We start from the raw sequence: 15,995 nt of genomic DNA on the forward strand, positions 1-15,995 counted from the left end.
TGGAGCATGACACGTTATGTCGGGAAAGTCAGAACAAATGATGCTTTAATGGAAGGTATGAAATGTGGGTGGTGCAGAGTGTAAGGAACATGGTATTTAACATTGAGGACAAAGAGAAGGAGGCACAGTAAAAATGGCTCTTTACCAGTTTCTATGTGGTCTTACTGTGATGATCATTCTCTCATCCAAAGGTAAGAAAGCGGATTAATTTTTCTTTATGATATTACTTTTTCCTTTATCAATTTCTTGCCTCATATGAAAAGGTGGATGAGATTACCATGCTACTTTTGTAGGACTTTCAGGGCTCTAAAGTAAGATTTTTCTATGTGGTTACTGTGTAAGGACCCATGTGGCACCCTGCCTGTAATATGAATACATTACACTAACCACTCACTCTGCAGTTCAGCCATGTTCCTCAAAGCGATGACCATCTTTTTCATATCAGAAACACTTTTCCACAGTTTGCTGTATGAGGGGAAAAAAGGGTCATCCTGACAGGGTCAAAATAAAGTGGGACTTCAACAGCTGATCTTAAAATATGTCCTTCAAATTACAGAGCAAATATTTTACCTAAAAGATAAGATAAGATACACCTTTATTAATCCCGCAATTGAGAAATTCCAGTGTTACAGCAGTCAAGGGGAAAGAGTCAAATCAAAGATTTCAATATTTAAAAAACTTTAAAAACTAGGCATTTAGAAAAAAGTACAAAAGATACAAGAAACAGCAATAAATAGTAATAATAATAATAATAATAAGCAGTGGATAAAAAAAAAATAAAAAAAAAAGCTAAATCACTGATTTTATAATGTAATCAAAAAAGTGATTAAACTTAAATAATGTTAGCTGTATTTAAGTTTAATCAAAAAAGTGATTAAACTTAAATAATGTTAACTGTATTTATGTAGCACATTTCATAAGAAGATGCAGCATAAAGTGCTTAACATGACACGATAAGATGAAAATAAACAATTGAAAAAAAATATGTGTCTCACTGTTCTCAAAGGAGTCTAGCAGGTTCTTAGAAATTTAGGCAACTAATCCCAAGGTGAAAGTCAGCGGTAAGAGGTTTGACTAGTTCATGTTGGAGAGAATTTTTGGCAAGTGTATTTGCACTTGCATTTTTCTCCTATTGACCTTTTGCCTTTTGTGTCCTGTTGTGCAACTGTGCAGTCACAGTGTTGAATTCTTTTGTGTGTTTACCGCGAGCAATAAGCAGAGAGCAATTTGATACTGCATGCCTAGAGAAAGTCAAGATAATGTCAAAAGTATAGCATCAAGTCAGCCATGACTGGGGTTTGACAAGAGTGCAGATTTTATTACTTGAATCGTGTGGAAAAAAAATGGAACCTAGACTTTAAAATTAACTGGTAACAGCGCCACACAGTGGACATTAGTGTGCAAAACAAACAAAAGCAGACATGGCCCTGAGGCAATTATAGCAATACCTTATATGATACAACAGCCCTTCCCTCCCAACCCCCTGCTGTTGCCAATTTTTTCCGTCCTTTAAATATTTCTGAGGCACGTCTTCATATACAGAATACCGACATGCATGGAGTCAGGTTTTACCCTCTTTTTTTTTTTTTTTTTTAATTATTATGTAAAGGGCTGAACTAAAACACATTGAGAGCTGATGTTGTTTGGGTGTTACGAAAATGAGAAAAAAGGGTCCCCAGGTCTTTTAAAAAAAATTCTCTGAACCACTGGCAGAAAAGCGCAGCATCTCTAATTTTAGGCAGGACATTACGTCTTGAAGCCACTGGCCAGATGTGGGTGGGGCAGACTCCTTCCATTTGAGCAAGATGGCGTGCCTGGCCAAGAGTAGAGCAAAAGTCACCATACAGCTCTGCTGGTGTCAGGTTGGGATTGTCTCCACTAACAATGCCAACCAGGCAACGAAAGGGTCTAGTTCTACTATTTTTTTAAGGATTTTAGGTAAGAAAGATGTCTTACCAAAATGCTTCCAAGTGAGGGCACAGCCAGTACATATGGATCAGGGTGGCATCGTTGTTTTTGCATTTGTCACAGGTGGGAATTGTATCAGGGCAGATGCTAGACAGCTTAACCTTAGACATGTGGGCCCCTATAAGCAATGTGTTGCGCAAAGTGAGGATTTTTGTATTGTTGAAAGTATAGAGACCCATTGGTCCTCAAATATAGGTCCCAGATCTTGTTCCCAGGCTACCTTAATCCTGTCTAGAGGTGAACATGATTGGCATTCTGTAATTCAGAAAGTGCACCTCTAGACAATGAATTTAAGGAACGAAACATGTGACTTGCATTGGTAACAGGTTCTACAAGAAAACAAGGTATGTTTGAACGGTGCGGATAGATCAAAAGAGACAAAGCAGCCATCTTTGAACATGTCTTTGAACCAACTGATGCCTTTCCTGTGCCAAATCAAAAAAGCTGAGTCAGACCAAGATTGGGAAAAGAGATGATTGGAAGCAACCGGGCTCCGAAGGGAGAAGTCTCTGTGGCCAAAGGACTTCTTAAACTGGGCCCACACTTTAAGGGTATGAGGCGCAACTTGGTTGTCTAGTTGAGTAGGGCTCAAATTGGAGCTCCATAGATGTCACATCTGGGCTATCATGCTGAAGATGAAAGTAGGTCCAGAAAGCGAGTTAACAAATTGGAAGCCCAGTAATAATGAGGGAGGTTAGGGAGCCCAATGCCTCCGTCCTTTTTAAATCTCTGGAGCTAAATCTTGCATACTCATGGCCTCTTATCTTGACATATGTATGATTGAATCTCCTGACACAAAACACAATTTTGGGATGATCCCACAAAAGTTTTAGAAGTAGGCCCCAGTTAAATTTCCGCATATCCTGTTGGGTTTTGGTATGTGCTCACAAATGCATGCCGTCATCATGTGACTCACCTTGACTGAGTTTACTTAACATGTCTCTTTGTGTTTTAAATTTCAGGATGTCAATCACAGCATGGGCCAGGTAAGCATCCAAGAGCAGCATTACATTTTGTTTCTGCCCGTCAGCTATGTACGACTTCTTGCCTATACTCCATGTTTAACTTCCCTCTCTTCTCTTCTGTCAGTTTGTGGCAGAGCTGTAAGAAACTCCAGAATTGTGGGAGGTGAAAATGCATCTCCGGGAAGTTGGCCCTGGCAAGTCAGTTTAATCTCGAACGGCACTCTCTACTGTTCAGGGTCCCTGATTAACAACCAGTGGGTGTTGACGGCTGCTCACTGCTTGACAGTGTAAGGGATCACTGTTGCAAATTCTTTTATACATGTTATGAATTTGGTTTGTTAGCTTTTATCAGAGATAGGCAATACACAACGTAAGTCTAGAAACATTTTTAAGCATTACTTCACATAGGGACATGACTTTGCATACATACATCAGGGACACAATGTCCAGCACATTGCCTTTTGTCACCTGTCAACATGGCTGGAGCTAAAAATTATGGGTCTACATTCCACCTGTGACAAATAACAGCCTACAGGTATCCACAGCTCAAACACACCACTGACATTTACAGTGGAAAAAGCACAAAGGAAGCTCAAAATTAATATTGACTCACTTTGGATAGTTTCAAAACAGCCTAAAAGGTCAGGTGTGTATTTAGTGGCATCTAGTGGTGATGAAGCAGAACTACAAAGTCTCCCATGTGCCAAGCATGTAGGAGAACTACCGTGGCTGACGTGAAAACATGAAAACGCAAATGGCCCTATCTAGAGTCAGTCAGCACGTTTACATGTAGAGTTAAGTCAAGCTACGGGTATAGCTCGACAAGGCCATTTGATTGGACAACTGTCCTTACAAGCACAGGAATGGAATCGATTAATTGACCAAAGAATGTCCGACTCCACCATGATAGGTGGCGATATGCCCCCCTTTCAGCTCGTTAGTATGGGACCTTTTTTTGGTTAACCTATTTTATCACAGACCAAACAATTGACAAACAAGTTAGCTATGGTTAGCAAGCAGCAAACTGTTACCATGGTGGACAACCTTACAATCCATCCAAAATGCTCTGGATGTAGATTTCACCACGTTGTGACCAGCTTCTTCTTCTGTTATGCATTTAATGCTTTCGACATCCTGATCAATGCCCGAGGCAGACACTGCAAAACATGCGCTGAGTGCCTTGGCCAGTTCGAGTCCGATTGACTGTATACATGCAGGAGTAATTCAACTCCCAGTTGCATTGTCTGGGTGTGTTAGTCGATTTGAGAAATTTGATCTAGTATGATCTGAGTCGAACTAGCATGTTTGCATGTATTTTAGAAGTCCGGTTTTAGTCGGACTAACAAAATGAATCGATTTTCTCTGATGTCATGTAAACATACGGAGTGTTTGGTTTGTCCATTCTGGGCTACTGTAGAACAACATGGTGCACTCTGCAAGGACCCATTCCGTATGTAGATGTAGGCTCATTCTAAGGTAACAAAAACCCAATGATTCTTATTTTCATATTCTTACTATAAACTAATGAAAGCATAGTTATGAATACTTTATACCACTTCTGCCAATAGATGCCCCTAAATCCTACACACTGAACCTTTAACCAAACAAAATCAAATGATGAGGCAAAACTTGAATTTATTTGCTAAGAAGGGGATAAACTAGCAAGTAATTAACCCTACAGGCCCTAGGCGTTTTTGGGGTATTTTTACTGCCTTTACTTTTAAGCTCATATCACAGTCATTATAAAGGCTACATACACATGCTATATCTTGTTTTTTTCAGGACAATCTGGGCTAACCAGATTTGCCATCATTTCATGTCCTTCTATGTGCCTGTATTTTATATTAATTTGTATATCAATGAAAAAAACAAGTCCGTGTTACTAAATTCTTACATTTTTACATGTATCTCACCATAGCAAGTTGGAAAATGACATATTCTGCCATATATGAAGAGGGTGGACTCTCTGGAATCTGGCAATATAAGAACCATGATGGTGGGACATTCTGTCACTTCACAGCTGTCCAAAACATGTGGTTTGTGCCAGGCGGACATGATTGCATTGATTGATTGAAAGAAACATGCAATATTTACATCTAAGATCATAGAAAAATAGTCAACCAAGTGCAATGATGTCCTCCAAGATAATATTTGCCACTTTGATTGCAGTAAACAAAGTTTGTTGTTGTTTTTCAGTTTCAGTTATATATTAGGGGGCATTTTGGGCACTGGGGGGGGGGGGGCACTACAAATGTGGATAGACAGGAAGAAACACACGCAAGCCTAAGACGTGGTAAGATACGATATTTCTCACAATATGAAGTGACTGATAACAAGATCTGTATAATGGATTGTAAAGAAATTTGTCAGGTTTTTATTTTGTAGACACTTGATCTGTATTTATAGCGTGATGGGATGACAGCACAATGATGTGTGTGGTATCACTGGAAAGCTCTGCTCCTGCGCTTTCATGTGATATGGGTGGAATTTCTGTGGGAGCCTGCATTCGTGAGTAATCCATCCAGGAGTAATGTATGTGCAGATCTGTATGAAAGCTCTGTTATACATAATTTTAGTGTAACTTTATCATTTTTTTTCGCTGTGAAAACATTGGACTACCGACAAGTGCTTCGTCTTGTCGGAAAGCTGTTTCACGTGATATGCGTGGCTTCTCACTATGACGCACAGTCACGGAGAAAAACTACAGAGAAGAACAGGTGTGAATTTGGACGCACTATGCGTCGTTCAGGCCCATAGGGTTAAGACTGAAATTTACAAAATTTAAAGCGCCACTTTAAAAAGCCCTCCAGAGTCTTTGGACCCTTGGTACACTGTGATAAATTTAGTCATGTTATAAATTTAATTATGTGATTTCTCCATCAATTCAAACTTAGTATTATTAGACCTTTATTTATGCAGTGCTCATTGATGCGAAGTATCTACCTGCCACAGCTGGAGGTGGTCTGGTTTGCATTGTGATCTGATCTCAGCACAAACACTCCCCCACTTATAAAACTGAACAGGCATTCTGGATGCTGAATAGTAAAAATTTTACTATTTTTCTTCTTTGTCCTGAAGACATGACCTTCAAACGACAGAAGTGTTCCTGGGCCGCCACAGCCAGTCAGGTCCAAACTTGAATGAAGTGTCACGGCGACTTGACATGATCCAGTGCCATCCATCATACAGATTTCTGACCCATGACAACGACATATGTCTTCTGAGGCTGTCGGCGCCGGTGAATTTTACGGACTACATACAACCAGTCTGCTTGGCCTCCGCAGGGAGCACTTTCCACACGGGGGTTAGCAGCTGGGTCACTGGTTTTGGTTTTACTCAGGCTGGTAAGCTCACAGACTGAACACACATGCATACACATGTAGTATCTATTGTATTATTTATTCAATTGTACCTTTGAAATATCTCCAATTAGATTCATTCACCCAAGCCGACATCCTGCAGGAAGTGAATTTACCAGTGGTGGGAAACAATGAGTGCCAGTGTACCCATCGCCACCTCACAAGCAACATGATCTGTGCTGGGTTCACAGCTGGAGGGAGGGATGCATGTCAGGTGACCACCATTGTTTGTGCATTTGATATGTAATGCCTTGACGACAGCCAGGGGTGACATTAATTTTACAGCAAGGTGCAGAACAATATCCTGAGAATATGCACCTCCAGTTTCACTTTCAAGGTAGATAATTTACCTCTTAAGTAGCTTGTCTTTAACTACCTGAAACCAGCATGTGTATTATTTTCAGTCACACTTGAGTCTTCGGATTACTGTTAGTTATGTTAGCATTGGCTTACCTTAGTTTTCATGGATTGTACCAGTTGCTTTGTTGCTGATTCTCTGTTGTACAAACTGTTAGCTAAAATTTCTGACTTCTTGTTGTTTAGGTTTTGATCAATATCTTCGGATGCCATGAGAGTAATAATGATTATAATAATAATGTCAAAATATTATTTACAGACTGATTTAACAGACGATCACTGCTGCCACGATCACTGGGCGAGAGGCTTCCCCAGAGGAGCGCCCAGTTTGCACCAGCTTTCTAAAGACGTTATTTACTTCACTCAAACTGCATGTGGCTATTAGCACTGGTGTTAGTGAATTAGATGTTGTTTATCAATGAGGCTCATTTGCATAGAAAGGTAAAAGAAAGAAAGGTAATATATGCATATTACCTCATTTAAATACATGCAAATAACACCAGAGCACTGAGACACAATCTGCTTGGCAGCGCAGTTAGTGGAGCATTTCACCCTCTGCGCGTGCTTTGTGAATTAGACCGTATCTGTTTGCTCCATTTTTACCGGTTTAGCGGCCGCAAAAGCCACGCAATCCTTTTGTGAATTCGGCCCTCAGTTACAATGTTGCAACATTGTGCGCGCACAGCCCTTCACCACCTGGATCCTAAAATAAACACCTGTTTTATTCCATAATCATGCTTCCGTGTTGCGCCATTCATTAAGATCCTATGTTTCTGTCATTAAAATAACAAGACTTGTGGTTTAATACTCTTAATTATAACAGCCAACTTATTGAAAAATGTTGGGTTTAAATCGGGCTCGGGCCCATAATTACAGTTAATTGGACGGGCCGGGCCGGTCCCGGACATAACGCGCACGGGCTCAGGCTGGATCGGGCTGGATTTTTTGGGCCCGATCTAAGCTCTACATCAGACATATGTTAAAGTTTGGTTGCATTGAAAATTAGGCTGATTATATTTTACGTGTCTAACAATGTTTAGAATTTTACAATGTTTGGACCCTACCATTATGACGTTTTGCAGATGCTGAGTTTTGTTCTCCATACCTCACGACTAAATGTCATTATTCTGGTTACTGAAGAACACAACTTAAAACCAACCAATTATCAATGTCCTCTGTCTGTTGATACGTGTGTCTCAACCACGTATCAATGGCCAGCTACATAGGTGGCAAGCTGGGCATTTTATTGGTTTAAATAATGTTCTATAAAATGATTTAGTTGCCATACAGCGTTACAAGATTCATGATGGAACTGAGACTAAAAGATACTCTATGCTATCCCTGCAACTATCTGTTTCTTTCCACAGGGAGACTCAGGGGGGCCACTGGTGACCAAAAACGATTCAGTGTGGATCCAGTTTGGAGTTGTGAGTTTTGGTGAGGGCTGTGGCGAGGCTATGAGTCCTGGAGTTTACACACGTGTGTCCGAGTACCAGGACTGGATCACCAACATCACTGGCGGCAGCGAACTTGGCTTTGTTACCTACATCTCCTCAGGAGTGGACAGCGACTTCTACTTTTACTGTCCTCTATCACCATCACCATTCCCATTTCACACATTCAACTTCACCACCATTTGCAAGGGCTGTGATAAGGGTGGTGGCAGCGTATTTGACAGTGGTGAAAATGTGATCCATTTCTCCCACCTCACTCACTTCACCTCACTCTGTCTTCTACTTATTTCACTCTATGTGCTGGTTGGTGACGTGTAACATAAGAATGTGAAACTACAAACTATTTACAGTTTGAGGTTTCTGTGCCCAACAGTCTCAGTCACTGTGTTTGATATGAAGCTTCTTCTTTCAATGTGGAGAATATGAAAGGAAAAATGCAGTACTGATGTGCTGTTATTGTAAACAAAAAAAATCCTTCTTAAATGAATATATATCGATTGAATGATTGTACGTTATTATTTTTTGATGATAATCACAAATGGGATTATTGGAGAATAACGCGGTGTCTCACTGCCCTCTGCCATGGAAAGTTTGAAGCCTTTTTCACTTGAGTGTGTTAGAAATGTGTCCTGTTGTACCTGTAACCACACCCATTGTGATGTCACAATTTTCCGGTGTACATCACTGCAAGTCAGCAAAAGAAAAAGATTTTTGAGATTTCAAGTTGCATTATCAGAGATTAATTTCTTTATGACATTAAAAGTAAAGGCATTATATAAACTTGCAGATTGTGGGATTGACGTAAAGTACGGAAAAATTTTGCAGTGTCTTTTAAAGAGATGATTTTAGACAGAAAATACACTTTTTTGTTTCTGTAAAAAAAAAAAAAAAAAATTACCTCCTAGGTGCAGAAGGCCAAAGAAGAAATAATTTCCTATTTACACATTACCTGAGATTGAGCCACATTAGCATTCATTCAAGTGTTTCTGGACACCTGATGAATGCAAGTAGTCCAATGTTCATTCTCCTTTTAGCTTTGTTTTGGTTGACCAACTCTCAAAGGAAACATCTGGCTCTTAATTTGTTAAATGTTCACAGGAGATTCAAAAAAAGCTCATGTACATGAAACAGAGGTACTACAAAGCAGGAAGTAAGTCCACAAAGCTGCTGGCCTATAGATTAAAAAAGCAAATGGCAATTAATAAGACGCCTGAGAGATCGTCTAGCTGAGCATAAATATGCCATTAGAATTAAAAATCATGACTACCCCATGGTTAGGCATTTTAGTCAATATCACAATGCAAATGACTCCTTACTGCGCATTGAGGGCATTGAGCACATTAAACCTATGGTTAGGGGTGGTGACAGAATACAGAGACTTAAGAAAAGGGAAGCTTTTTGGATTCATCAATTGGATGCATTAAAATATCCTGGTCTTAATGAAGATATAGACTTTACAAGTTTCCATTAATGTTTCTGTTATATTTAATATCTTGATTCATCATATCTTGAACATATGTTTAATACTGGTTCATGGGTATTTTATCAAGTTTGATTGATGTTTGGTTTGGTTATGTTTTGTGTGTTGTTCTTGTTTTCTCATTCTCTGTGATATATTATCGTGGTTCATTGGCTTCACCTGTCATGTCATTAACTGTGTCATGTGATAGTTTCTTATTGGCTGCTGCTACTATATAGATGAAAGCACAACTTGGTGCATCTGTTTCTCCAGCCCTGATGAAGACCAACAGTGGTCGAAACATGTTGGCTTTTTAATGAGTTGGCCATTATAATAAAGGCTTTTTAATCTAATCTTTCCTTCCTCATTTTTATTTTTGTTTTGGAGTGCCTGGATTCTTTTCCTGTTTGCATTTTGGATTTCCCTCCTTTTTTTTCCAAGAGCACCTGATACATTTTTTGATTTACACTCTACAACACAGAGCAACCAGTTATCTGGTTTTCTACATAAATGTTTTGAAACATATTACAAGAATCTATATTCTCAACCAAAGATAAGTAATAAAAATCAGGTATTCCAATTGTTAAATTCATTAAATTTACCAAGAGTGACAGAGGACCAAAACTCAGCTCTGATAAAGGAAATCACATCAGAAGAAATAAAGTCGCCGATTTCAAAGCTGAAGACAAACAAGGCTCCGGGCACAGATGGATACACCTCAGAGGTTTATAAAGTGCTCAGGGAACCATTGATCCCCCTATTGAAAAATGCATTTAACTGGGTGCTAAAAGAAGGAGAAATTCCAAACTCTTGGAGGGAAGCCTTCATTTCAGTTATTCCGAAAGAAGGAAAGGACAAAATGGAGTGCTCTAATTACAGACTAGTTAGTGTTCTTAATCAAGACTACAGATTATTCACTGCTATCCTAGCCAGACGTTTAGATATAATTTTGCGAGATATAATACATCAGGACCAGACCGGATTTATAAAACAGAGACAGACACAGGACAGTATTCGGCGAACACTGCATGTGATGCAAAACATTGTCAAAAAACGATTAGAGGCAGTAATATTGGGATTGGATGCGGATAAAGCATTCGACTCTGTCAGGTGGGATTTCTTATAAATGGTGCTGGAGCGATTCAGTTTTCATGAAACATTTGTCAAGACCATACAATCTATATATGTAATAAACCCAAAGCCAGGATTAAAATTAATGGAAATCTCTCAAATTCTTTCACACTAGGACGTGGGTGTCATCAAGGCTGTTCAATTAGCCCTCTCCTATTTGCTATCTATTTGGAACCTCTGAGTCAATGGATAAAACAAAATGAAAATATAAAAGGTATAAACACTGAAGGAGATGAACAGAAAATAGTATTGTTTGCAGATGATGTGTTAATATATTTAACACAACCCACTGCATCCCTTTCAGCACTCATGACAACACATTTAACTATGTACCGGACCGAACTGTTAGAGAAAGGTTCAGATCTAATTGGCTTTCAAAATCCAGGAAATATTTAGGAGTAGACCTACCTCAAGACTTATCTCAATTGAAATCTATAAATTATGATTCATTGATTTCAAGAATAAAATCAGACATGGTCAGGTGGAATTTAATCCCATTCACAAGTTTAGTTTCAAGAGTAGAGGCAGTTAAAATGAACGTTCTTCCAAGGCTGCTGTATCTAAACTTTGCCAGTAGAAGTAACAGACAAAGACTTTACAGAGTGGGATAAATACATTTAGAAGATTTAGAACTCTACAGTTACCCAGAGTTCAAGGGGGGCTAGCTCTGCCATGTCTTAGAGCTATCATCAGGCTGCACAACTAAAAACTTTGTGGAGCCTGTGCAATCCTTCCTACAGGACAAGACGGAAGGACATTGAGTGTCATACGTCAAATACTATTCCAATACAGGCCATGGTAAATGGTGCAAAACTGAGGAAACATCTTAATGAAGAGTTAAATCCATGCCTGGGTGTATCCCTTAACATATGGTTTGAGATTATATCAAAGAATGCCTGACAGAGCAGAGTAGGGTACTGCGATGGATTGCACATGATTCAGATTTGACACCCAACACAATAGATAGGAGGTTCAGTAGATGGGGCAGGGGACCAACAATATTTTGGGAGCTCTTTAAAAAGACGGTTATGAGAAGTTTTCAAGATCTAAAAAATCAATATGTTTTGTTTTTCATGGTTCACATGTTTATTTTCATTGTTACCCTCCAACAGGGAAAAAAAGGACTCGGCAAGAAGGGAATGAAAATAAGGATTGGAGTGACAGAAGTACTCCATATTACTTCAGGTCTACTCAATTTTAACTTAAACTGAGTGATTATGCCTACTTATGTTTTCATTCCCCTGGATAGAGTATGGGTTTGTTCTGTATATCTGGAAAACATGTATACAAGATGTAAGATGTGGATGGGATGATGCTGTCTGGAATCAATTTAAAAAAAAAAGTTAACTACAAAAAAAAAAGGTAAATGTTTTACTGTGTTCACCAGCTATTCGTTAAATTTGTCTGTCTGTCTGTCCTTTGGTGTGAGGAAGGTCATGTACAGTTGGTTTATCAGACGGATGTGTCTGGAAACAGAGTTGATGAGAGCCATGAGAATGAACCAAAACAGTGACGCTGTGGACAAGACCAGAACAATGAGATGAAGGATGCGAGAATTCTCGCCAGAGCTGAGGGGTACAAGCAGCTAGCCAAGTCATGTGACTCATGTTTTAACATAAGAAATACTGGTTAGTGATGTTTTAAATAAACATTTGAATTACCGCCTCTGAGAACCAGACAAGTTGCAGTTTACATCCATTTCTGTCCATGACAGTTAACAATGCTTCAAACATGGATGTCGCTGCAAAGAAGCTACAAATTCTAAAATGTGGATGCTTCACACACATCTTCAACGGGCGGTACAGAAAATCTATACAATCAGCACAGTCTCATGCAGCAAATGGTTGCAAGCCGGAGTCGAACCTGCGACCGCTGCAGCGAGGCGTCGCCTCTGTATATGGGGTGCCGGCACTATCCACTACGCTACCAACGCCCCAAGGTCACTGTGACTTTGACAAAAAAAGGAAAAAATCTAATCAGGTCATCTTGCCTCGAAATGGATGTGGTGCCAAACTTTAAGAAATTCCCTCAAGGCATTGTTGTGTCACACAAATGGGACCACTAGACATATGGACAACCTGAAAACATAAGGTCTCCGGCTACAGTTTAATGCTTCATAGCTCACATTTATCCAAAACGTGCAGAACTACACAAACAATTTGGCAAAACCTCTGTATAAAAACCTAAAAGTCTTTTGTACAAGGTGAAAATCCTCTCATAAGCTGGCTGTCTGAACCTGCAAACTGGGAGTTCTGGTTTGTTCTACCGCTCCGTCATTTTCAATGGAGCTCCTCAGAATGGATTACTCATGCTCTCACAAACGCACAAACACACACTCATCCCTGTTAACCTGGCAGGGAAGTGCAACTCATCTCCCCTGGCCTGCAGGATCAATCGGGTGAAAAATTACATGCACTGATTCCAAGTGTGTTTGAGCACTCATTAGGTGTGTGTTTATGTGTGTATGTGCATGTGGCTTTTGTGTATATGTACATCGCATTGTCCTTAAATGCCCTTCGAGGTTCACAAACCACCTCTAAAATGAAACCTAATTGGGCCAAATGTACCTTATTTTTCATTTCCTTACACTTTTTTTAGTGTTAATTTTCAAATATTCACACATGAATGTGACCACCATCCCCAGCAGGCCACGGCGGATCATTTGTGACAAACCTGCACTCCAATATGTTCTGGGTGGCTGATCGGAAAACTAACTAGCAAGCAGCCTGAAGCAAAAGCCTCATTGTTATTCCGTGGCTGTGATGGTGTATTATTATTTTAGTCTCAGTGGTGTAAATTGTGTGTTTGTTGACTTTTCTCACAGAGAACACAAAGATGACAAAAAACCAAATCTGACTCAGGGGTGAGAAACGCCCTGCTGAAAATAAAGAATAGGAGCACTTTGTTTGTGCATGTCACTCCCTTTTGCCTCTTTCTTGGTGAAAAATGTTATTCATTTTGATTATAGTGAAACTTGTTATTTTTTACAAGTCTTTTTCTATCAGTCCAGAGGCTTAGAAGAGAAACATTATTGAAAAAGTATCCCTGTTATCGAGCCCATTTTCATAACTTTTGAGTGTCCCTTTTCGCTGCTGTCTTGCATAATAAGTCTCATTGTGTCTCTTTTGTTACGTGTACTTTATATGGCATTATTTTGACCCTCTTCGGCTGATTAAAGAAAAAGATGAGGTGCAAAGAGGAGAAAATTGGTCAAAGAAAAAATATGTACCTGCAATGTCTTTTACCTTGTTCGACAAAGCTTGCTGAAGGTTTTCTTTTCATCACATTGGTGTAAAGATCGGAGCACTGAAAAGAAAAGGAGAAAAAACAGTGACCCTGTAAGAAAGTCAGACAAGAAAAGCTAATTAAGAGAGAGAGAGGGCTGTGACTTGTAAGTGGCATTTAACAAAAAACGCATTGAAATGTGGCCATTATTACTGAGCCAGTACACCGCAGATATAATCTGATCCAACAAAAGGGGGATCGATGATAGAGAATGACAGTTCGACACTGCGTGTATGAGAGTTTTCTACCTTTTCTGTACAGTAGTTTTTTTTCAGACATTTACTGTGCACATCTAATTTTTATGAAAAAAAAATAGCATTCATGTCACATGAAGACATACAGCCCATCCTGCATTCACCACAGTGGAAAATACCCACACAATTAACCTGTAAGCATATATACTGCTCTGTTTATATCCTTGAAGGCAGAATGTCAGGGGCACTGGCATGTGAAAAATGAGCCTATAATGGAAGGCATTCATAATAGAGAAGGAATCTTGTCTGGAAGCCTGAGAAGTTGTGTTGAAAAAAAAACCCACAAAAGGAGTATGCAGAGTGACAGAAAATCATCGCAGCAGTGGATGCTGTCAGTTCAGGGGCACACATATTACATATAAAAGTGGTCATGCTAGAAAAATGAGGCAGATCAGTGCTCACAAAGGCTCAACACACCAGCAAACAATAGACTAAATCCAGAGCTAACACACTTGTAAACACTGGCCTTACGCAGGGCTAAAAAGGCAGTAATTATTGGATTAAACAGGGCTAAACACCAGACAATACTCAACAAAACACCAAGGAAAACTCTATTAAAACAGGGCTACAATACAAGTGAGTAATGTTACTAAAATTTTGGGTCAAACCTGGGCTAAGAGACCAGTGGACACTGGACTACAACTAGAATAAAACAGGACTGACACATTGATGAATATCAAACCAGAGCAGGGCTAAATACCATTCAATAGTAAATCATACCAAGGCTGATACGACAGTGAATACTGGACTAAACAGGCCAATAGGCCAGCCAATACTGGACAAAAACCAGGTGTAAACACCAGTGAATTCTGGACCTAAACAGGGACTAAATCATAAGCTACTAATGAATTAAACCTGGTCCAAACCACCTTTGAATATTGGTCCAAAACAGGACTAAACAGCACTTGATACTGGGCTAAACCAGGCTGGACTAAAACACAAGTAACTAACTGACTAAAATAAAACAATAATGGTGAATATTAAACAAAAGCAGTGTTTCAATACTGCACCAAACTAGGGCTAAAGTAATAGTCAATATTGGAACAAACCGTGACTAAAACACTGGTGAATATTGGACCAAACCAGGGTTAAAACATCAGTAAATACTGGACCAAACCACGGCTAAACTACTGGTCAATACTGGACCACACTGGGGCTAAAACATCAGTGAATATTGGAACAAACTGGGCTAAAATACTAGCCAATACTGGATCAAATGAAGGCTAAACATCAGTGAATATCAGAGCGAACTAAGGCTAATACATCAATGAATGTTTGACCAAACACCAGCTAAGAGATAATATAGCAATGACACCTCACTTTCCAAACTGAGCATTATGAACAGCAGCACACTGCAGAGCCTGTTGCAGCTCTGTCTCACTGCTGACTCACTCACTGTTTATATGTAATGACTCATGGTGAAGTTAAGATGCTGCCATTGTTACTGATCTACTGTTGAACCCCCCACCTCACCACTGTTACACAACCTAATGTGAAAAGAGTGCTCATCAATCTCCGTGGCTTTTTATCCTTAAATCTGCACAAGTGGTAGTATGACTACTACTATTACCACTTGTAGTAGTGGATTCCATTTTGTTTACTGTTAAACGCTTTTTGTAAAGCACCTTTAATGCAGAAATGCAACCTGAAAAACAGATTATGAAACAACAATTATGAGCAAAGAACTGGAACAAAAACTATAATGATGAATTTGACAATAATTAAAACATTACACATGCAGTCACTGATTTTATAGCCACAAG

The 15,995-nt window shown here is 39.4% G+C and overlaps 2 protein-coding genes across 2 annotated transcripts in view; both read left to right on the forward strand.

Moving 5' to 3' along the window:
* The window catches only part of rps4x (ribosomal protein S4 X-linked), a 569,691-nt gene that overhangs the window by 50,741 nt on the left and 502,955 nt on the right, over nt 1-15,995 (forward strand). The window lies entirely within an intron of this gene.
* On the forward strand, nt 67-9,915 carry LOC125884398 (serine protease 27-like). Its single transcript, XM_049569327.1, has 6 exons — nt 67-191; nt 2,931-2,954; nt 3,058-3,220; nt 6,012-6,277; nt 6,367-6,506; nt 8,017-9,915. The coding sequence occupies exons 1-6, from the start codon at nt 134-136 to the stop codon at nt 8,419-8,421; spliced, it is 1,056 nt and encodes a 351-aa protein (XP_049425284.1). The 5' UTR covers nt 67-133; the 3' UTR covers nt 8,422-9,915.

Source organism: Epinephelus fuscoguttatus, linkage group LG23, assembly GCF_011397635.1.
Source record: "Epinephelus fuscoguttatus linkage group LG23, E.fuscoguttatus.final_Chr_v1".
NCBI classification, from domain to species: domain Eukaryota; kingdom Metazoa; phylum Chordata; class Actinopteri; order Perciformes; family Serranidae; genus Epinephelus; species Epinephelus fuscoguttatus.